Raw genomic sequence first — 23,011 nt, forward strand, 5'->3', positions numbered from 1 at the left:
AAAAAATTGTGAAGCCAAAAAGTATGGTTCCATTTCATTTCTTATTCACAAAACCTTTATCTCATATAGTGATCACTTTATACATGATGTGAGTCAATGCAAATTAACATAACACAGTGTGTGTATATGTGTGTGTGTGTGTGTCTGGGGTAAACTTTCACTTTAATAATTTCATTTTCTCTGGAAATAGTACATTGACACAAAATTTGGCTTAAAAATAGGAAAAATCAGTGGTTGTTTTTTTTTAACTATAATGACCAAGCACTTCAGTGGAGGGCACAAAAAACTGTGAAGTCAAAAAGTATGGTTCCATTTCATTTCTTATTCAAAAAACCTTTATCTCATATAGTGATTCACTGATCAATAACAGTTGTTTTATCAATTTCTGTTCAAAAAGGAAATACTTCAGCCATGAGGAGATGAACTGAATAAATCGGAAATCATTCTAAATATAATATTATGGTTTTGTTTGTTTGTTTTGTTGTTGTTGTTGTTGTTTTGGGGGGCATTGGTTTATTTGTTTTCTGATGGATCTCACTCATCTACAAAATACTATCTCAAAATATGGTTGCAAGCACTGAAAGGTTATTGTGTTTTACACTTGGTGTGAACATCTTACACGATCTACTTTCACCCAAGTGTTCACTTATAGGTAAAAGTACTGTTGCAGTGCCTTTCATACATATAATTATGTGCAGGAGCTCATGCACTGATAACAAAGTCTGCGAAAATGTATCATTGAATGGAGGCGAAGGAAGCCACTAAATTTTAGAACAAATATTTCTGCAAAGTCTTTATCACTTACTGTATCATGTCCACGAACAACAATCTAATTCAGCAGATATGCTTGCACAATACACACAAGAATGAAGTGACTCAGCAGCAATGCTGGGTCTCCTCTAATGTGTGGCCTCCTGGCGACCGAACACCAATGGTTTCCTGTGGACTGTCAGCACTGGAACTGTGACAGATGAACCGGGTTGTGGTTGTGTATGGGGCAACTCGGAATGAGCGGCATAGGAGTAATGCCACTGAAATGGTGCAGATGATGGGGCAGCACCAAACAAAACCAAACAAAAAAAAGACGTTTGGGACATTACTCTCACTGCGCATCACTAAAAACTGTGGACAGTGGAAAGGTCCTAACTTATAATGTCATTATACAAATTATGTGCCATCTAAACTATCAAAACAGAAACGAAAGGGTTCCTTCATCTGAAACAGCTGTAAACAGTATGGCCTCGATTGGGGCCCTCCATGTGGAGTGAGTTAAACTGCAGCACTTCTTTCTGTCGGTCCACTTTTCTTTGCTGCACACATCAGTCTTTCTTCTCCGGATTTCAAATGCTTCGTCAGGGTGTATCTCCAACTTAAGCGGTGATGTGCAAGGTCCTCCCAGTGCTGTGTGTCAATTTCGAGAGCCTTTCAATCTCTTTTGCAGATCTCTCTGAAGCGCAGCTTTAGCTGGCCAGGGTCTCTCTTGCCTGACATCAGTTCTCCATTGAAAAGGTCTTTGGGGATTCAGCCCTCCTCCATACAAAGCCTGCACTGCCTGAAGAGAGTGAACATGGTTGGGAGGCCAGTACGAGATAGCACTTCAATGTTGGGCATTTTGTCCTTCCATGATATGCCCAGGATGCGGTGAATACACCTCAAAAGGAAGGCATTCAGTCTCTCCTGCCTGGTGTAGGCTAACCAGTGGGTGAGTGTACATGCTGCCTTTCCAATCCTCTCATCTATCTTTGTCCAAGGAGAGGTTGCTACTGATGGTAGACCCGAGAAATGTGATCTGGTTCACAACCTCCAACTCGTAGTCATCGATGGTGATGACTGGTGGTGTTTCTAAAAACTTCCAAAACTTCCATCTTCTAAGTCCTTGCACACCTATGAGAAGCTGTCTATCAGGGTCTCGAGTTCCTGCTGGGTATGAAATGAAATGAAATTATGGTGCTTAGAGCCTCGCCAACCACTTAGGCCATCTCAAGGCTATCGCCACATTAATAACAAGGGTAAAATACAAACAATTAAAACGAATCACCACTTTAAACTTTCCACTCAAAGTTTTAAAAAACTTCCATAGTTTAAAACCTTCAAATCCGATTAAAAATGTTCACTTCTTTCAAGAAGTCCATCAGCATCCACTGAGGGACATCACGAAACAAGGTCTTCAAAGAAACCGCCATGTAATGTCTGTGTCTAATGTCATGCAGATCCCAACAGTCAAGGAGCACGTGTTTCACGGTGAGAGGCTCATCACAGGGAATACATCGAGGGGCCTCTTCCCCCTTCAACAAGTAAGAATGAGTAAAAAATAAAAAAAAAGTGTGCCCTGCATGCAGTCTGCACAGCACAGACTCCTCCTTTCTGTTCTTCACCCCTGAAGGGAGGGTCTCTTTTAGGTCTGGACGGATCTGGAAGAGCTTGTTGTCCGTCTGGGTGTTCCACTCCTCTTGCCAAAGATCCTTAACATAAGTGTTCACCTTCCGCTTCATGTCTGTGTATGGTACAAAGGATCTCGATAATTCTTTTTTTACAGCGTTCTTGGCCAGCAGGTCTGCCCTTTCATTACCATGAATGCCAGCATGTCCGGGAACCCAGGCCAACACAACCTCGTATCCTTTCTTCGTTGCGAGAGTAAAAGCTTCATAAAATTCCAGCAGTTTGGGATGAGTGATATTCCTGCAGGCGATCGCCTCCAGGGCTGACAAGGAGTCGGAAAAGATCATGAATCTCTTTTGTTTCGAAGAGAGAACCATTTTTACCGCCAGAACCAGTGCGGTCAGTTCAGCAGTGTACACTGAGCTGTCAGACAGGATGTGTTCCATTGAGGGCTGGTCAGGAAAGGCGGGACAGAACGCAGATGCAGCGACTCCGTCCTCTGACTTGGTGAAAATTCTTTGAAGTGGGAAATTTGTGGCAGAGTTCTGAAAAGTAAGTTCTGTAGGCCAGAGAACTGATGGAGTCTTTACGGTACGAGGCCAGATCAAATCGGACCTCAGGTGTTCTAAAGGTCCACGGAGGGCTGTCGGGGAACTTGGAGAAGTCTGAGATGCCACCGACATCCAGATCGGCATTTTCTATGTGCAGCTGAATGCAGAGTCCAAGAGGAGGGATGCAGTTTGGGTTGTCTTTAAATTTCTTGTTGAAAGGGTTGTTGAATACAGCATTGTAAGCAGGGTTTGTAGGTTCAGAAAACAGTTTCAAGTAATAATTTAGGGTCAGCTTCAGTCCGCGGTTGGAGAGAGGCGGTTCCCCCACCTCTGCATACAGGCTGTGCACAGGGGTGGTGTGGAAAGCGCCTAAACTGAGACGGAGCCCTTGGTGGTGTATAGGGTCCAGCAGTTTCAGGTAAGACGGTCTGGCTGAGCCGTATACTACACTTCCGTAATCCAGTTTGGACCGGACCAGGGCTCAGTAGAGGTGCAAGAGAGTTCTCTTATCAGCACCCCAGTCCGTGTGTGCCACAACTCGGATGATGTTCAGGGCTTTTTGGCAAGATATTTTCAGCTGTTTGATATGGCTGAGGAAGTTCAGCTTCTGATCAAAAAACGACCCCTAAAAATTTGGCTTCCTTGACCGCCGGGATGGTGGATTTTCCCAGACGGATTTCAGGGTCCGGATAGAACTGGCTAAAGTTATGAAAATGAATACACTCAGTTTTGGAGGATGAAAAGGTGAAACCATTCTCCTCTGGCCAACACTGGATTTTGTCGACGCAGAGCTGAAGCCGTTGCTGGATGCTGGCATACATGCTGCCAGTTGCATACAAGGCGAAATCGTCCACAAACAGCGAGCTGTCCGATCCCTTCTGAACCGACTGAACGATGTCATTAATTCTGATGCTGAAGAGAGCCAGCAACAGAATGCTCCCTTGCGGAACACCCAGCTCCTGCTCGTGAATGTCGGACAGGGTGGTGCCGACCCTCACCTGGAACTGTCTGTTTTGCAAAAAGTTGTGGATGAACTGGGGCAGGTGTCCTCGGAAGCCGATGCTTTCTAGTTTCCACATCAGTCTACTGTTGACCATCTTCTCCATCAGTTTGCAGATGCAGCTGGTCAGTGCTATTGGGCGGTAGTTGGAGGGGTTTGAGAGGTCTTTTCCCGGTTTTGGCACCGGGATTATGAGGGCTTTCCGCCAGGATGGTGGAAAAAAAGCCTGTGATCCATATGTGGTTGTAAACTTTGAGCAGGGTGTCTAGACAGGTTTCGGGAAGATGTTTTAAGAGTTTATAATGGACCTCGTCCATTCCTGGAGAGGAATCCGTGCAGGTCTGAAGGGCAGATTTTAGTTCATTCATAGTGAAAGGAAGGTTGTAGCTCTCTGTGTTGTCAGAAGAGAAGTTGCAGGGTGTTTTTTCTTTCAGGTTTTTGGTTTTGAGAAACCGAGCAGATTTGTTGGCAGATCCAAAATTCAGTTCGATTGTGGAGGCAAGCAAATTGGCAACTGCTTTCTTCTCTGTGACCAGAGCGTCTGAGAGTTTAAGATGGTGAAAAGTTGGGCAGACATTTTTGCCCTTAATTTTTTTTAAAACCCTCCACACTTTCTTCTTGGGTGTGTTGGAGGTTAAGGAAGAGTAAAAATCTCTCCATGATTTTCTCTGGCTCTTTTTAAAAACATACCTGGCTTTCGCCCTCAGCTGTTGATGGGTTCGAACGTTGTCGGTCACCGGTCTCCGAAAGATGTGTCGTTGCGCTCTCTTCCGAGACTTACGGGCCTCCCGACATTCCGCGTTGAACCAGGGCGTTCTTGGCATCTGAGGCTTGGAGGTAGACGATGGGACTGCTGCTCTGGCGCAATCTAAAACGATCTGTGTCAGAGTGTCAGCAGGATCCTTGCTTTTTAAGACTGTTTCTTCCTGCAGTTCCGTTCTTAACTTCATGGTAAAAATTCTCCAGTCGGCTTTGTCATAGTTCAGGCGGTCAGGCAGAGAGTCACCTTCCCCATCTGTGGGGTGGAGGACGACAGGAAAGTGGTCACTCCCGTGCAGATCGTCGTGCACTCTCCACTCGTAGTCCAGGACCAACGATGGATCGCAGACCGACAGATCTAAACACGAGAGCTTTCCAGAGGACAGATGAAAATAAGTGGGTGACTTGTCGTTAAGACTTGTCGTTCATATCAAAAAGGAGGTTTTCCAAAAGAAGTCCTCGGGCTGATGTCATCTCACTTCCCCAGAGCGGGGAGTGGCCACTGAAGTCACCCAACAGTAGAAAAGGTCGTGGGAGCTGGTCGACAAGGTTCATGAGGTCCTGCCTCAGAACACCGACAGGAGGAGGAAGGTACAGAGAGCAGACAGTGATGGTTTTCTTAAGTGTGACTCTGACTGCCACCGCCTGTAAAGGGGTGCTTAAAGGAACTGTACTGTATAAAAGGGACTTACGTATAAAAAGAGCGAACCTCCCGTCAATCCCTCTTGCTTCGGTTGAGCGGGTTTAAAAATGGAGTTAAAACCAGAGAGAGATGAAACCTTGCCATCTCTTTGCAGAGTCTCTTGCAGCGCCAGCACTGAAGGTTTCAAGGCACGACAAAGCAGCTGGAGTTCCTGGAAATTGGTGTAAAACCCACGGATGTTCCAATGGATCACTGCCATAAGAAAGGTTAAAAAAAAATAAAGCAGCAGCCTAATCCATCGCTACCCCCTGCTCCTCTGTTTGCGGTGGCTCAAGGTCGGCCAAGACCGCATATCTGTTTTTTGAGCTTAAAATCTTGTCTGATTCCGACCAAGCCGGAATATCCACCACCTCGGCTCTTCCCGACCCCACCGAGGCCACAACCCTCCCCTCCTTGAGTTTTGGAGGTACGGGGGATTTCTGGGCACTCCCACCAGCCCGAGGGGCAGGCAGATGAGAAGCACGACGAGGGGGGCCGGGGGTGGGGGGGGACGGGAGGGGGACACCGTGCCTCCGCCCGAGGCTTTCTGCTCCCACCAAGCAGCCCCTGAGGACCACCGTACAGGATGGGAAGGGGTGGACACAGCGCCTCCACCCAAGGCCAATCGTTCTACCAACGTGGGCAAGTCGTCCGTCTGCGTCCCTGTGGACGTCGTCTACATCGCAACGTCCACCTTCCTGGTTCTGACGACAGAAGCGTAAGACGCCTTAGGCAATGCAGCCTCCACTTGTTTATGGGCCTCAAAGAACGATATTTTCGTCTCCGTCTTCACCTTCTGGATTTCTTTTTCTTTTTTCCAGGTGGGGCAGTCTTAAGATGAGGACGGGTGGCCGCCTCGCAGTTCATACAATGGGCTGGACTGACGCATTCGCCCTGGTGCGCCGCCTTTGAACAGGTGCCACATGCCTCTTCCTCCTTGCAGCGGCACTTGAAACACCGTAGAGGGGATGGCACGTACAGACTTATGTTCACCTGCAGGTATCCGACTCGTATGTCCTTGGGGACATTCGGGCAGCAGAAGGTGAGGAAAAATGTGTTGGTCGGGACTCTGTCCGACCCCTTCCTTACTGTCACCCTGTAAACGTCGGTCACTCCCTGAGAGGACAGCTCGCTCTTAATCTCTGCTTCAGATACTCCTCTCAGCTCCGGGCATCTAATGACCCCCTTTGAACAGTTCAGTCCTTTGTGAGGGGAAACCTTCACCACCCTATCCACAAAAGTGGTCGCTTTAAGCAGAAGCTGTGTCTGCCTTTTTGATGCTGTCTCTACCAGAAATGCTCCGCTCCTCAGCCTCTTGACAGATTTCAGTGAGCCTGCTAGACACTGGAAGCCCTTCTGAATAGCGAAGGGGCTGAGAGCCGACAAGGCCTTGTCATCATCAGTGGCCTCCACCACAAGCCACGACGGCCAATATCCACAGGTCTCACCACCCTCCGAATCGGAGTCCGAATCATCAGTTCCGGGTCTCCTCCTTTTCCCAAGTTTAGGGGGGTGTATTTGGTTGGAAGCCATGTTTTTTATAATTGTAAATTCATCCCTCCCTTACCCACCCACCATGGGGTCCAACTTAGGGGCCAGGGTCAAGGGAACACCAGCTTGACCCCTTCCAGGTTTCGGGAGGGATATACGACTAACAGTTTAGCTCCAACGCATTCCACCCCGATCATGTCCAGCTCCCGGGGACAGAACTGAGCACTACGGGGGTTATCCTTGTTAGCCTCCAAACTGCCAGTCTTGACCCAGCCCCACGAAGGGGTAGCCGATTGACACACATGGGCCAATGTGTGCCGCCTGTCTTAAGAGAGGTCCGAGCCAAAGGGATGTGTTGAGAGTAGAGTGCGAAGGTAGATTCCCAATTTTCCAGTGCCAAAAACATGTTTCAGGAGCACAGCAAAGAAGATCCCGAACAGCATACGGGCAAGGACACTGCCTTGTTTTACACCACTGCATTTGTTGAATGGCTCGGGTATACTGCTGTCATACAGCACTGTCACTTTCATGTTGGCACAGAAGGATCTGATAAGGCTCTGCAGTTTCAGTGGACAGCCTTTCTTTGGTAGGGTCTTGTAAAGGCCTTCTCAACTTACCAGAATGAATGCCTTCGTAAGGTCAATGAAGGCTACGTACAAGGGCATGTTTTGTTCTCTGCATTTCTCCTGAAGCTGGTGGAAGGAGAAGACCATGTCTATCATCGATCTGTTGATATGAAAACCACACTGTGACTCAGTGTACACACATTCAGCGAGTTCCTGTAAGCAAACAAGGATGACTCGTGCATAGACGTTAATGACTATGCTGAGGAGTGAAATGCCTCTGTAGTTATGTAATTCGCTTCTCTCACCTTTTGTTTTTGTAGAGGGTGATGATCTTAGAATCGCTCATGTCCCGTGGTACTGTGTCTTCCCTCCAACACTGACTGAGGACTTAGGTAGCAGAAACAGTTGGGCAGTCTTCCAGTGCTTGAATAAGTCGGGCAGGATTCCATCACTGCCAGGTGACTTTCCTGTGGCCAAGCTGTCAATGGCTTTGCTGAGCTCATCCAAAGTTGGCTTAGTGTCGAGTTCATCCATGGTTGGCAGGCATGGGATGGTATCAAGGGCTGAGGGGGGCACAGTGTTCTGCCTACAGTAAAGGATGGAGTAGCATTCCACCCATCTCTCGATCTGTTTGCTTTAGTCTGAGTGAATTCTCCAGTGGCGGATTTGAGGAGGGCAGTCTTGCTCTAGACTCGTCCGAGTGCTTTTTTTAATACCATCATAAATTCTTCTGATGTTCCCTGTTGTGGCAGCTGTTTGGATGTCTTCACCGAGCTGAGCTGTACTCGTTGGCGCAACATCGAGCAGTCTGTCTGACTTTGTTCCTTGCGGCTTGGAGAATCTGGAGATTCCTCTCACCAGGAGTCTTCATGTGCTTGGCAAGAGTGGCAGGTGTCATCTCTGTTGACTTGGCTTCAAACCAATCATGTGACTTTGAAGTATTCTTTCCAAAGGTAGCCAAAGTTGTACCGTGACTGGTGTCTCACAGTTCTTCCCACTTTTTCGTTGCAGACTCACTTGGTTTTAAGACCTCAAGCTCTTTCTCAAAAGTGACAGCAAACTGCTCTACAAGTTCTGGTTGAGACATTCTGCTGGTGTCAATACATGCCTTTCCTAGCTGACTCGTGCTGTGGAATTTCTTCAGCTGTATCCTAAATTTGCAACACACCAATGAATGGTCTGTGTCGAGTCCATGATCTGGTAGGTACAGGTAAGCAGCAAGTTCTTGAGCGAGGCTCACCTGGTCAGGATCAGGTTCAACTGGTGCCAGTGCTTTGAGCGAGGGTGTTCCCAGAAAAGTTTGGGTTGGAGCTTGGCCTGGAAGTACGAGTTTGTGATGCACAGATCGTGATATGTGCCGCAATTGAGAAATCGCTGTCCATTTTCAGTCATTTTGCCCACACCAAACTGTCCAACGCATGACAGCCAGGATTCATGGTCAACACCCACTCTAGTGTTGAAATCAACCCAAAAGACTAATTGTTCAGTTCTGGGAATATTTCTGATAGTGGCTGCATGGTCCTCAAAGAACTCTTCCTTTTTACCTCTGGTGTGGCAGAAAGCGTTGGGGCATACACACTGACAAGGGTGATGGGACCAGTGGTGCTGCTGAGTTGGAGAGTGAGGAGGCATGCTGAGCCACTGCTGCCTGGTTCCACCATCTTCAACAAGGTGTTCTTCACTGCAAAGCCTACTCCATGCTCCCTAGGTACATCTGAGCCCTCCCTGCCAGTAAAACATGTAGTCCTCCTCTTTCAGTGTGCCCGAGTCAGCCAGACAAGCTTCCTGAAGTGTGACTACATGACTACATTCAGTCTCCTCAGCTCATCCTTAATGGTGGCTGTCTTCCTGGCATTGCTGATGTCTCTGAAATTTTCTGCGAGACTAGGCTACATGGTTCTAACGTTCCGACATCCCAGTTTTAGAGCTGGTCTCTTTTGATGTCTTTTCTTGCCTGTTGTGATGTTTTCAGCCTGCTCTTCGGATCTGGTCCATGCACCCAATGAGGACAGCAGGCCATGGCAGGACAGCACCTTACTAGCTGGGGGCTGCCCAGCCAGCAGGCGATAGCTGTCCAATGGGATTCAAGAATCCCTCTCACCATTGGGAGCAACCCCTGGCACCATGCTCTACACAAATCAAGCGAGGACTTTTAACCAGTGACTGTTCCTCCCTGTGTTGTGTTGACATTGTAGATGAAGATGAAGTGTCCTCTCCAGTATATTGTTTGGACTCTGCCTCTCCAGTATAGGGCATATCACAGGATTTAAGCCTGGGCAAGATTATATGGAGGATAGGTTGTTGCCCATGAAGTGTTTTGTCACTTTTGTCACAACATCATTAAAATCAATCTTATTGGACAGAAAGTAGCCTACCACTGAAAGAATATGAAAATATGTTGTCACCAAGGGCGCTGCTTTAACAGATAAAATGACCATGAGGGTTAATTCAAAATGAGTAAGGCCTTATGTATGATAGTCGTGTCTGATCTGATCATCAGAACAGCATGGGAGGCAACTGCTGTCCCGACTAACTGGGCTAGAATTTGTCAATTGTGGAGAGTGTCTTGCCCAAGTTACATCCCCACTCTCTCGGCCAAGAGGGTTTTAGGACAGTTGGTGTTGGGATGGTTCCCAAAGGCCAACTAGCCCCTAAGGCTGCAGCACTAAGAACCAGTGCAATTTTGCCTACTAGTCTGATCACTGATGCTGATTCCGGAATCCAAAAACGCTGTTACCCCTTTGCAGCTGCCCAACTGTCTGGTAAGGAAATGCCATGACCTCATTTATCTTGTTCACAATTAAAAGAAAAGAAATTCAAATTCTGGACAGAACACATACAGTGACACTAACTACATTATTGACATGTTTGCTGCATGTGAATATTTTACATGGACACTGAATTAAGCAGAATGAACATAAAAGAAAATTAGAATTGACCGTTTCACAGTTTCAGCCAGACTTGTCTTGACTGGTCTGTGCAGATCTTGACAAATATATGTTGCAAAGCCTGATGCAATGGCAACGCCTCCTTTACCGCCGAATTAAAAGAATTTCTTGAATAATCACTAACATGTTTTAAAGTGGACACTGATTTAACTAGAATAAACAGAAAAGAGAAATCGAATAGAGGGTGTCGTAGTTTCTCAGTGAGTGAAAAACAAGCTTGTGGAACATGGGTCACTGCAGATCTATAAAAACGGACATATATTGCAGTGTGTCTGTCAACTGAGGCGATGGGAACATCTCCCTTACCTCAGACCTGAAAGAAATTCTTAAATGCCCAAGATATACCAAAAATAACTTGATTTAAACGGCGTCATCACTTAGATCACCCTGGTCAATTTATTCCGCCAAAAGAACATGCTCATATAATTTTTTTTTTTTTTAACGTCATAAACGAACCCGCATTAGCACAGTGGATAAAACAACTTGTTCTTGACCCGAACATCCATGGCTCGAATCTGCTTTGAAGCTTTTTTTTTTTTTTGCTTTTTTTTTAAAAAACAGAAAGCCGCTCAGTAGATATAATTATGACAACAAATAGAGAACACATTTCAACAAACTTTTTCTTCCCCGTTTAAAGATATTGTTATTATTTCTTTAAGTGTGTATCACAAGCCAGTCTCAAAGGCCTTGCCTTTCTTGTTATTACTATTGTTATTATCAGGCACATGTTCTCCAACATAACAGGCCGACAGATGCAGATCAAATAGCAAACGTTTGCAGAAGTATTCCAACATTAGAGGACATCATCATATACACAGATGGCTCAGTCACCAAAGACCAGTCTGGTTGGGGATTCACTGCGAAACAAAATGGAAAAACAATTTGGGAAGAGAATGCTGCCTACAAAGTCACAACCTCCAGCCTAATGATGGAAGCTGAAGCTGCGACACACGCCCTCCAGTGGCTATCATCCATCCATACGCCCGGAAACCAACATGCCATGATTCTAACCGACTCAATGAACCTCATACAGAAAATTGAAAACGGAATGGGAAGCCCAGAGTGGCATGAGGCAATGCGCAACTTTCAGATTAAAAAACTCACATGGTCATACTGCCCGGGACATGCAGGTGTTAAGGGAAATGAGCGAGCTGACAGACTTGCTGGTAACGCAACACCAACGAGCGGCCTACATCTAGGAAAATCGGAAATCCTCAGAAAAGTCAAAGAATATCAAAAAGAACAGGTACAAGGCCATCACACCATCGATCGCCTCAAAGAAATAAAAGCAGAGAGAGGGAGCGGCCGTAAGTCTAACATGAAAGGTAGAGCACGATGCTTTGCAAATCAAACAAATATCGGCATCATTTCCAAACCAACATTGCGCAAATTTCTTCAAAACGGAACAGAGTCTCTGTGGGCCTTTCCAAATACAACAGACTGAGCAACACACTAGACGCCACGTTCTTGGCATCAGAGATCTTTTCCCATCCCTCTTGCGGCCAATCAGTGGCAGCCTCTGTGCGTGTGTGTATGTGTGTGTTTGTGTGTATGTGTGTGTCTGTGCTTTTGAGTGCGTTTGTGCATGCGAGAGAGCGTAAGTGTACACAAGTGTCAGGAGAGTTCTGTGGACGTGTGTGTGTGTGTGTGTGTGTGTGTGAGGGGAGGTGGGGGTGCGGGGGGGAGGTGGGGTAGAGGATGAGGTATGTGAGTGTATGCATGCCTATACTGTGGGAGCAACAGGATATTGGAACGTATATATATATATATATCTTTGTATATATGTGTGTGGGGTTGGGGGTGGGAGATATGGGCATATGTGTGTGTGCTTGTACAAGTAAGTGTTCATCTCTGTGAGTGTGTGTGTGTGTGTGTACCGTGGAAGCTGCGATACGTAGACTAGAAATGAGTGTGTGGAGGAGGGGGGTAGAGGAGGTGCAGGGTAATGTGTGTGGTGTGTATGTGTGTGTGTGTGTGTTGGAGCTCATGTACATTTATATGTATTTGACTGTGCTTTCATATCTGTGAAACTGCTTGTTTGGTGCATATCTGTTATGCATGTGTGGGTGTATGTGTGAATGTTTGTCTTCATGTTTTACATTTATTTGCTTATTTATCATCATTGTTGTCTTTTTTTTGTCTTTTTTTTTCTTTAAAAAAAAATATATTTTATTATTATTATTATTATTACTACTACTACCTTTTTCTATATTATAATTATTATTTATTATTTCTTTATTTATGTAAGCTTATCTATTATTTATTCCCCTTTTTTTCTTCTTTTTTTTTCTCAAGGCCTGACTAAGCGCGTTGGGTTACGCTGCTAGTCAGGCATCTGCTTGGCAGATGCGGTGTAATGTATATGGTTTTGTCCGAACGCAGTGACGCCTACTTGAGCTACTGAAACTGAAACTGGCAACAGTAATGAACTTTCAGTCAAGATGGCTTCCTTCGACGATACCTCAACTGCAAATTTCAGTATACCCATTCTAGTTATCAGTGCCTTCTTTAAAATACTTGTATGCAGTAAATATGTCGATGGTGTAATCAGTGCGTTCCGTCCAGAATTTTTTTTTCTTTTCTTATAACTGCAGGCAAGAAATGAAATCTCAGGCTATCTGTCAACCACACATTCCTACAACGAAGCAAAAACCACCTGTTCACATCCTGCGGAAATGAAATAAACCACCAAAAAATATACCAAATTAAATGTTCACAATCCAAAAAGCTGGATTAACTCTTTCATTCCTGCAGCATGGTTTTCTGGTTTACGGGAATCATATCCTTTATTCCTGGAGGCCGGAAAACCGTGCAGCTGAAAATTCTCCCTTTCCTCCCTACAGAATGGAAAATCGGTTCTCAAGGTAATCGCTCTGTTCGCGCGAGTTGCGTCATCAGCGCATGCCATCTATCCTTGACCATGTCTTTAGTGGGGCAGTGTTTATGAGTGGAATGGATGCCAGGCACCATCCTCCCCATCCCTGAACCGTGGGAAAGTGGCCCCCGCTACAATCTTGCCGATGTGCTGTTTAGACACACGAACACAGAAAAATGGAATGTGTAGAAAATTTGGATCATGATCAGTTTTCTGATGATGAATTTTACAACGCTTTATCAGATGATTTCAATCTGTTACAACTGAACAATGGGGAGAGAGTGCAATTAGCTGCTGCTACAGAGGCACAGACAGTGGGTGGTGAAAAATTCAAAAAATGAAAATGTGACAATTGTGGTGTATATTTGTGCAGTAACTAGTGTGATTTGCTTCAAGGTATATCACAGAAGTGTCACCTTTGTGTTGACATATTACGTGATCAGTGTGACATGGACAAGTGTAGGCTATTATATTTAGAGAAGGTTTCGTTTCTGAATCGTTTTTATTCAAGAATTGTGAAAACAACGATTTGATTCTGGCTTGGTGACTGCTTGTGTAGTGAAAGGCATATATTTTCTTTGAGACAGTTCAAATCATTCATGTGATATGGGCAATAGCAGTGACAATTGTGATAGTTTTTCATGGATATCACTAGCAGAGTGGCACTGAGATACATGTGAGGCACTACTCAGTGAGTACCTGCATGATGTGCATACTCTGCAAGCAAAACACTGTCCTGCATGTGGTACATACTTGTATGCATTGTGTTTGACTTCAATTCACCTGTTTTACACCTGAATGTCAACAGGGTCACAGACAACTTCTCACATTAACCCCTAGGCTGCCTGCATGACGAGATAACTCGTCATGGCAAGCATGTATGCTTCGCTGCCACAATGACGAGATAACTCGTCATCGAAATATTCTGACTTTTCCCTGGTTTGCGTTCACTTCCTTGGCAAAAATAGTGGTAGCTTTAGCCTGGGGAAGCTCTCTAGATTCTATTCATAGCTAGAAACCCCATCTACGTCATGAAGCAGTCCTTTATTTGAACGTTTTGGTTGGGTCACTGTCCAAGTGTTTGCCTGACTTCTCTCCTCAACAAAATGTCGGACTGACGCCGTGCTCAAGACATGCGATCGTGACGAACTAAATCAACCATGATTTCTTTCTTTAGCTGATGCTCAGAAAGAATTGAAGCGTAAATTCGAAGGAGAAGATAGAGATGAACATTTATAGGACGATCTGATAGAAAATAAAGGGACTAATCAAGAGAGTGGCCAAGATGCGACTGTCAGTGAGTGATGCCGGCTGTACAGATGTTAGCAGATGACAGATGACCGAATTAGCAGCAGAGCGATATTCTTGGCACGCAGCCAACGCGGTCTGATGAGAACTGAATCAAGTGACTGTGTGAGAGGGGTGAGGAGGAGGGGGGAGGGTGGAGACTGAGGGGGCGTGGCCTCACATCCATCTTATCACTTGGAGAAGTCACAATGTATTTTGTATCTATCTCTTAAAAAATATATACATATTGTGGTTGTTCTACTAGTATGATTTTGTGTTTGCAGATATCCATTTGTCCAGAAAATATGATGTTTTTGTGCAAATTACCTGACTAATGTTTGTAATGAACAAGTTGAAAATGTGACAAAAAACAAAACACTGATTTCAAAACAACAGCATATCCCTAAAAATATATAAAATGGGAAAACAGCATGTGTTTTGTATTCTTTATTCATTTACCTTTCAGAAAATATATACTTTTATGGGTCTTTCTCCAATAACAAAGAGCACAGAATTTTTGGAAAATTTATACCCGTTTTTTTGGAAAAAACCCTGGCAAATAGATTTCACTTAAATCTTATTTTCCTGGCAGCGAAAGGGTTAATTTTGTATACAACAGCATACGACAATCTTAGTGTACTGTAATGAGACGCGTTGCCATAAGTCACCGAAATAAGTACCCTGCTTCATACTTTCTTTCTTTTCTCTCAATCCAGGAATGATGGGAATATATGTATCATAGGAATCTGGGGACAAGGGGAAGTAATGGTTCATAGAAAAATAGAAACGAAAGAGTTAAGCAGGAAGACTTACAATCTATAATTGATATGAGTGGAAAGAATTTTCATTTCTTGGTATTTAATCAAAATCTGGTATTGACAAAGTATTTCCCGAGAAAATGAACTTGTTAAAGTCTCAACACACACACACACACATACACATATACATGAAATACTGGTTATCACAAAGACTTGCATAGTTCGTAAACACACACAAGCCAATAGTAAAATGACAGCTATCAACCAATGTTTGAATCAGCAGGATAAAACTTATGTAGAAATGATATGTGACAAATTGACAATGGAATGAAAATGTTTATAACTGCTTCCTGTGCCCTTTCCATTTCTACATTGTCATAACTGGGATGGCTGGGGAAAATGTTGTTTTTTAATAGTTTTTAGTCAAATTTAGTGTTGATACTGATAGGCTATTTCCAAAGAAAATGACTATGTTGAACACAGTGTGTTGATACTGATAGACTATTTCCAAAGAAAATGACTATGTTGAACACAGCCATTTTCATACAAACACATGCTTGTGTTATATCAGGAAATTGTGTGAGTGTGTGTGTGTGTGTGTGATGTGTGTGTGTGTGTGTGTGTGTGTGTGTGTGATGTGTGTGCGTGTGTGTATGTGTGTGTGTGATGGGCGGATGTGCTGTATTTGTGCATGAACATGTGCACATGTGTGCGAGACTGATACGCAACTATGCATTTCATTATCACTATAGCAGTATTCTTGGTGTTTTTTTTCTTCAGATTTTATTTCTCTTTTCTTTATACATAGCTTAAAAAAATAATAATATAACAATAATAATAATAATCAAAATAAACAGTTGTTGCTTATTCAATGTACCCATCTGGAAAAAAATTGCTTACGTTCCTTTTAATTCACACACACGCACACACACACGCCATACCCCCCCCCCCCCACACACACACACACACACACACCAAAAGACACACAGAACCAAAACAGAGAACCTTATAACAGAGAATCACTTTGTTTACACATATGTAAGTGCATAGAGCTTCAAGAATATGCACTATAGCAAGATGTCTCAATAAATAAATAAAATATGCACAAAAAATGCAAATCTTGCATCACCTGACAAGAGGGTATTTGAGGTAATCTGCATAATATGCTAAAACAAGAACAGACACAACAAAGCACCTCTTAGATCTTCTTGGTGAGTGCCATCATTGCAAAGTGAAACAAATCTACCAATAGCTTCCTGTAAGCTGCTGTTCTGAAACTCCTGCAGAACAAGCATGAGTATGACCATGTGTGTGTGAATTTATGTTGAACTGAAAGACAGTAAAACCACATAAATTGCACTGAAGTTGAGGCAGCAAAACAGAAAAGTATTTTTTTGTGTTTTTTTTATTTGAAAATGTGCACAACTGAAGCATTACTTACTTTCTCCTAATGTGTCTCCTGTGTGATTTTTTCTTTCTTTTTTTTAATGATAGTTGTGTTCAACTATGACTATCAGAACAGCAGAGGAGGTAACTGCTGTCCCGAATACCTGGGCTAGAATTTGATAATAGTGGAGAGTGTCTTGCCCAAGTTACATTCACACTCTCTTGGCCAAGAGGGATTTGGACAATCGGCCAAAGGCCAATTAGCCCCCAAGGCTGCAGCACTAAGAACCAGTGCAATTTTGCCTACTAGTCTAAGTCATAGTCTTTCACAAAAGACTAAGCTGTAAATGATTTCCCATTCCAATGGAGAAACCATTGACAATACAGCTCTCACTTTGCTGTTGGCCCAACTGTAAACTTATATCAATCTCTGATATAAATGAAATTATGGTGCTTAGAGCCTCGCCAACCACTAAGGCCATCTCAAGGCTATCGCCGCGTCAATAACTACTACAAGGATAAAAAAACAACCAATTAAAACGAGTCACCACTTCAAACTTTCCACTCCAAAGTTTAAAAAAAAACTTCCATAGTTTAAAACCTTCAAATCTGGTTAAAAATGTTCACTTCTTTTAAGAAGTCCATCAGCGCCCACGGAGGGACATCACGAAACAAAGTCTTCAAAGAAACCGCCGTGTAATGTCTGCATCTAACGTCATGCAGATCACAAGTCAAGGAGCACGCGTTTCACGGTGAGAGGCTCATCACAGGGAATGCATCGAGGGGCCTCTTCCCCCTTCAACAAGTAAGAATGAGTAAAAAAAAGTGTGCCCCGCACGCAGTCTGCACAGCACAGACTCCTCCTTTCTGTTCTTCACCCCCGAAGGGATGGTCTCTTTTAGGTCTGGACGGATCTGGAAGAGCCTGTTGTCCGTCTGGGTGTTCCACTCCTCTTGCCAAAGATCCTTAACGCAAGTGTTCACCTTCCGCTTCATGTCTGTGTATGGTACAAAGGATCTGGATAATTCTTTCTTTACAGCGTTCCTGGCCAGCAGGTCCGCCCTTTCATTACCACAAATGCCAACATGTCCGGGAACCCAGGCCAACACAACCTCGTATCCTTTCTTCGTTGCGAGAGTAAAAGCTTCATAAAATTCCAGCAGTTTGGGATGAGTGATATTCCTGCAGGCGATCGCCTCCAGGGCTGACAAGGAGTCGGAAAAGATCATGAATCTCTTTTGTTTCAAAGAGAGAACCATTTTTACCGCCAGAACCAGTGTGGGCAGTTCCGCAGTGTACACAGAGCTGTCAGACAGTATGTGTTCCGTTGAGGGAATCTCTGATATAAGCTGTGTGAAAAATACATTGAACTTTACTAGCAAACATTATAATTGTTTAATCATACTCACCAAATCGACAAAATAGAAGTTGTCTGCAGAACATATGTGCGGTCCAGGAACAGAAATATACTTCGTATCATGATCTGTAAAATAAATTTACTTCAAGTAATTCTAACTTTTACATCATGGAATTCATCAACTTAAAGAAAAAATGTTTTGCTGTTGTTCACCATTTCTAAAGAGTCTTTATAAACAAATTCTGCTGTCAATGTTTTCACTTTCTGACAACTGCAACAAATGCAAGCATGACTGACACATTTTTGCACTGGACAGAAACTTTTGCAGTTGAAATGATTTTCATGGTGGATGGTGGAACAATCCTGAAATAACAAAAGCATTTCACATCCTTTAAGTGGGAAGAGGAAATGAGGAGTTAGTAGTATAATCCCTATTTGGTTAAATATACTTACCATATCAAACTGATGCAAAACAGACCCATCGGTTTACTCTGCTGGCCAAATTTTGCCGCTAACTCACTTATCTGTTCACCCAATCAGTGCAATTTCTTCCTGCCTTAAGCACTAAAATCAAACAGCAATTATGTGGCCAACAAAGAACACCTCATGTGAACCACTGCAATAACAGGGAAAATGAGCAGGCATTTGAGTTTGACATGTTAAGCATATAGATCAAACAAAACAGGCAGTGTAATACAAACTCACCATTTTGGTGTCATATATTGTACCATGTCAAACTGATGCAGAATTCAAATTAAAAGAAGGGCAAAACCTTACTGGATCACATGGGGAGTGTTAGTAACAAGGGGTCCATACAAGTTTACAATTTCAAAACTACCATGCCAATTTCTGAAATGTCCATAAATAAAAATTAACTACGTTCCAAACAAAATGTTTTTCTTCTGTTATCAAAATTCCATACTGGGTAGATAAAATTTACAAACACTGATGTGCTTTGCATGTCCAAAGTGGAACAGTCAGACAAAATCATAAAGTGATACACACTTAATGTCTTGGTTTAACACCACAAATGCTAACAATTAGGATTGTCCTGAAACCTTACAACTGCACATATACTGAAACAAACCAACTGATGATGGTCAAGTTATCAACAACAAAAAAATCTTATTTCTTTCTTCATTCTCAAACATGCCTACCGCCAGATTTCTGGGACACAGACCATAAAAATCAGGGACACATTGGAAAAATTAGGGACAATTAATGATGCATTTCTTTTCTGATTTTTGCACTCAATGTGGTGCCTACATATCACATATATTATTCTTTTTCTGTTTATATTGAATATGTCTTTATTACCAATTGTACCAGGGTCACAAGGAATATATATATATATATATATATATATATATATATATATATATATATATATATATATCAATATAGATAGATTCACACACACACACACACACACACACACACGCACACGCACACACACACACAGAGAATAAGATTTTTTTCCTTCTTTATATTGGTGTCTTCTCATAAGTGATGGATGGATGGGCCACACTCAACTGACAAACTTAATAATCATTTTGAATCTGATATCATTCCCCCTATTCCTTCAATGCATGACTACACATGCACACAAGCAAACGCGCGCGCACACACACACACACACACACACAGCTGCATAAAGGGAAGCCCAAGAGTGAGTTCATGCAAGAAAGACAACATAGCCACATAAGAACCAAGATAACATCAACAGTGAACTGTATGGACATGCATTTTGGAGCCAGTGGCTGCATGTTTGTTTGAACATAATACTTTATGCATTTTATGCATGTATTGGAAATTAATCTTAATCTATGGCACTCCAGCTTTGGGTCCCATATCTAAAATAAGTAATATTTACTAACTGCAAACATTAAGTGTATTACTGCAAAGTTTTCATTTGTTGCACTTACTACAATCATTGATGTCAAAACTGACACATCTCCTCCTATGTGTGTGTGAAATGTGAAAAGTCTTTTTATTGTCCACATAGCAATACAGCCCTCAGGACAGGGGGGGATATCATTCTAACCATGTTGCACCTCTTGAATGATTCTAACACAAAAACAGACACACATGCATGTGCACGCGCATGCGCACGTGCATGCGCAAAATACATAATAATGCACGCACTCATATGCATACAGATACATACATAAAACATGCAGTTAAATGTGGATCATCTTTAGTTGTCATTTTGTTCCATTATCTTTTTTCTCACATACATTGCTTCTGCAATGAATCTAGTTAGAGCTTTCAAAGAGTTTTCATTATCATTTGAAAGAATATTCACAACATGATGTGTGTGTGTGTGTGTGTATGTGTGTGTGTGTGTGTGTGCGCGCGCGCGCGCGCACGCATGCACGCTCGTGAACATGCGCATCAAATAAAATCAAATTATCGTGCTTAAAGACTTGCCAACCACTAAGGGCATCTCAGAACTGTCACCACATTAGCATCTACTTCAAGCCAAGAGTAAAAAAGTACAATAAAAACTAATCACTATGTCAATCTTTTCACTCAAAAAGTTTTAAAATCTTCCAGTTTAAAACATTCAAATATGATTAAAAAGATATCTGCAGAGAGGGTGGAGGGTGGGTTATTGTAGAGCTGATGTTGCAGTAAAAGAAATGGAGAGTGGACATGAGGCCAAGAATAGCTCTGTGGCTGACCTAGAGTTGGTCTCGAAGACAACACATTCCCTTATTCAGGTCAAGGAGGGAGGGAGATGTTTGATGAAGGTGGTGGAGCAAGTTCATGGTTTGCATGTATCACTGGAGACTTGTGGTTTTTGAAAATCACACTGTCATTTTAAAGAAGGGGATCAACTATTGCCTGCAGGCAATTTCTAAATAGTACTCACCCCCTCCCCTGCACTGTGTGCCAACTGGTTCACTGTTAACTTAATAATAATAATAATAATGGATACTTATATATAGCACACTATCCAGAAATCTGCTCTCGGTGCTTTACAAAAACACTTTTGTTAACATAAAACATTAAATCAATGTTACATACACACACCAAAATGTGACTAAACACACACACACACACACATACACACACTGCATACATACTTTTTAACATACATGTGTATCTAACAGCTACCCTAACACATACACACACATAGGCAGGTACAAACTTACGTAAACACACGCACACACAATACACATTCATATATATGCATGTAGTTATGTACACATACATATGTATACACACATAGCTAAGCACAGCTAATGCAAAGGAAGTGGACCTGCCACAATTGAACTTATTGCTGAGGGAAAAGTTGAGTTTTGAGACGAGATTTAAAAGATGCGAGGGAATCAGAATGACAGAGGTTATCAGGGAGCTTGTTCGACATCTTTGGCGATTGAAAAGAAAACGATCTGTGTCCATAGGTCTTACTTCTGATGTGAGGTATCCTGAGAAGTCGAGTATCATAGGAAGAACGGACCTGGCGAGACGGGATATAGATATGGAGGAGTTCAGAAAGATACTTGGGGCCAGATCCGTTGGCTCCAGAAAAGGTCAGATTGGATAGCTTATAGTCTATTCGATCAGAAGCAGGCAACCAGTGGAGAGACTGAAGGAGAGGAGAAACATGGTCAAATTTAGAAGCTCTGCAAATGAGTCTGGCAGCGTTATTCTGAATTCGTTGGAGTTTAACAAATATTTGGGAAGGCCGGCCAAAAGAGAGTTGCAGTAATCCAATCTTGAGAGAACCAGAGAGCATACAAGTGTCTTGGTTGCATCGGTTGAGAGATAGTGGTGGATAGAGCTGATTCTACGCAGTTCCAAATAGGCAACTTTACAGATATTCGAAATGTGCTGTTGGAAGGAAAGAGACTGGTCTAGAATTACACCAAGACTGCGAACAGAAGGAGAAAGTGAAACAAGTGTGCTACTGATCAGAACAGAGTCAGGAAAGGAAGGATGTTAACGAAACTTCTTTGGACAGGTTATCATAAATTCAGTCCAATCATCATTTAGTTGCAGCTTGTTGAGAGTCATCCAGTCCTTTAGGCCAGCAATGCACTCCTGTGTTTGAGTCACCAGTGCATCCAATTCAGCTACGGAAGCCGACTGATAAAGTTGTGTGTCATCAGCAAAGCTCTCATGTGACATCGCATGATGACTGATGACATCCGACACAGGAGCCGCATTCAGCACGAAAAGAACAGGACCTAGGGCGGACCCCTGTGGGACACCATATTTTAAGGCAGATACTCTAGAGTATCTACCATTTACACACACTTTCTGTGTACGATCTAACAGGTAAGACGTGATCCATGTCAGTGCAGTGTCACAAATACCAAAGGAAGTTTTAAGTCTGTTCAAGAGGATAGAGTGGTCGACTTCCTTGATGTCCGAAAGTGAGCATGAAGTGATGGGGTGTGGCACAAGCAGGTGTGGCATGTGAAAAATGTGTGTTATATTTCTGTTCTTCTTTTGTTTCTCTTTAACCCCTAGGCTGCCTGCATGACGAGATAACTCGTCATGGCAAGCATGTATGCTTCGCTGCCACAATGACGAGATAACTCGTCATCGAAATATTCTGACTTTTCCCTGGTTTGCATTCACTTCGTTGACAAAAATAGTGGTAGCTTTAGCCTGGGGAATCTCTCTAGATCCTATTCATAGCTAGGAACCCCATCTACGTCATGAAGCAGTCCTTTATTTGAACGTTTTGGTTGGGTCACTGTCCAAGTGTTTGCCTGACTTCTCTCCTCGCTCGCTCAACAAAATGTCGGACTGACGCCGTGCTCAAGACATGCGATCGTGATGAACTAAATCAAGCAAGATTTCTTTCTTTAGCTGATGCTCAGAAAGAATTGAAGCGTAAATTCGAAGGAGAAGATAGTGATGAACATTTATAGGACGATCTGATAGAAAATAAAGGGAGCAATCAAGAGAGTGGCCAAGTTGCGACTATCAGTGAGTGATGCTGGCTGTACAGATG

At 43.1% G+C, this 23,011-nt stretch overlaps 1 protein-coding gene across 1 annotated transcript in view; it reads right to left on the reverse strand.

The window, feature by feature from the left end:
* Positions 1–23,011, reverse strand: part of LOC143289050 (cullin-4A-like) — a 200,259-nt gene that overhangs the window by 138,678 nt on the left and 38,570 nt on the right. The window contains exon 4 of the mRNA XM_076597859.1: positions 18,092–18,165. Coding sequence (XP_076453974.1) covers positions 18,092–18,165 — 74 coding nt within the window. The remainder of the gene's footprint in view (positions 1–18,091; positions 18,166–23,011) is intronic.

The sequence above is a fragment of the Babylonia areolata genome, chromosome 13, assembly GCF_041734735.1.
Source record: "Babylonia areolata isolate BAREFJ2019XMU chromosome 13, ASM4173473v1, whole genome shotgun sequence".
NCBI classification, from domain to species: domain Eukaryota; kingdom Metazoa; phylum Mollusca; class Gastropoda; order Neogastropoda; family Buccinidae; genus Babylonia; species Babylonia areolata.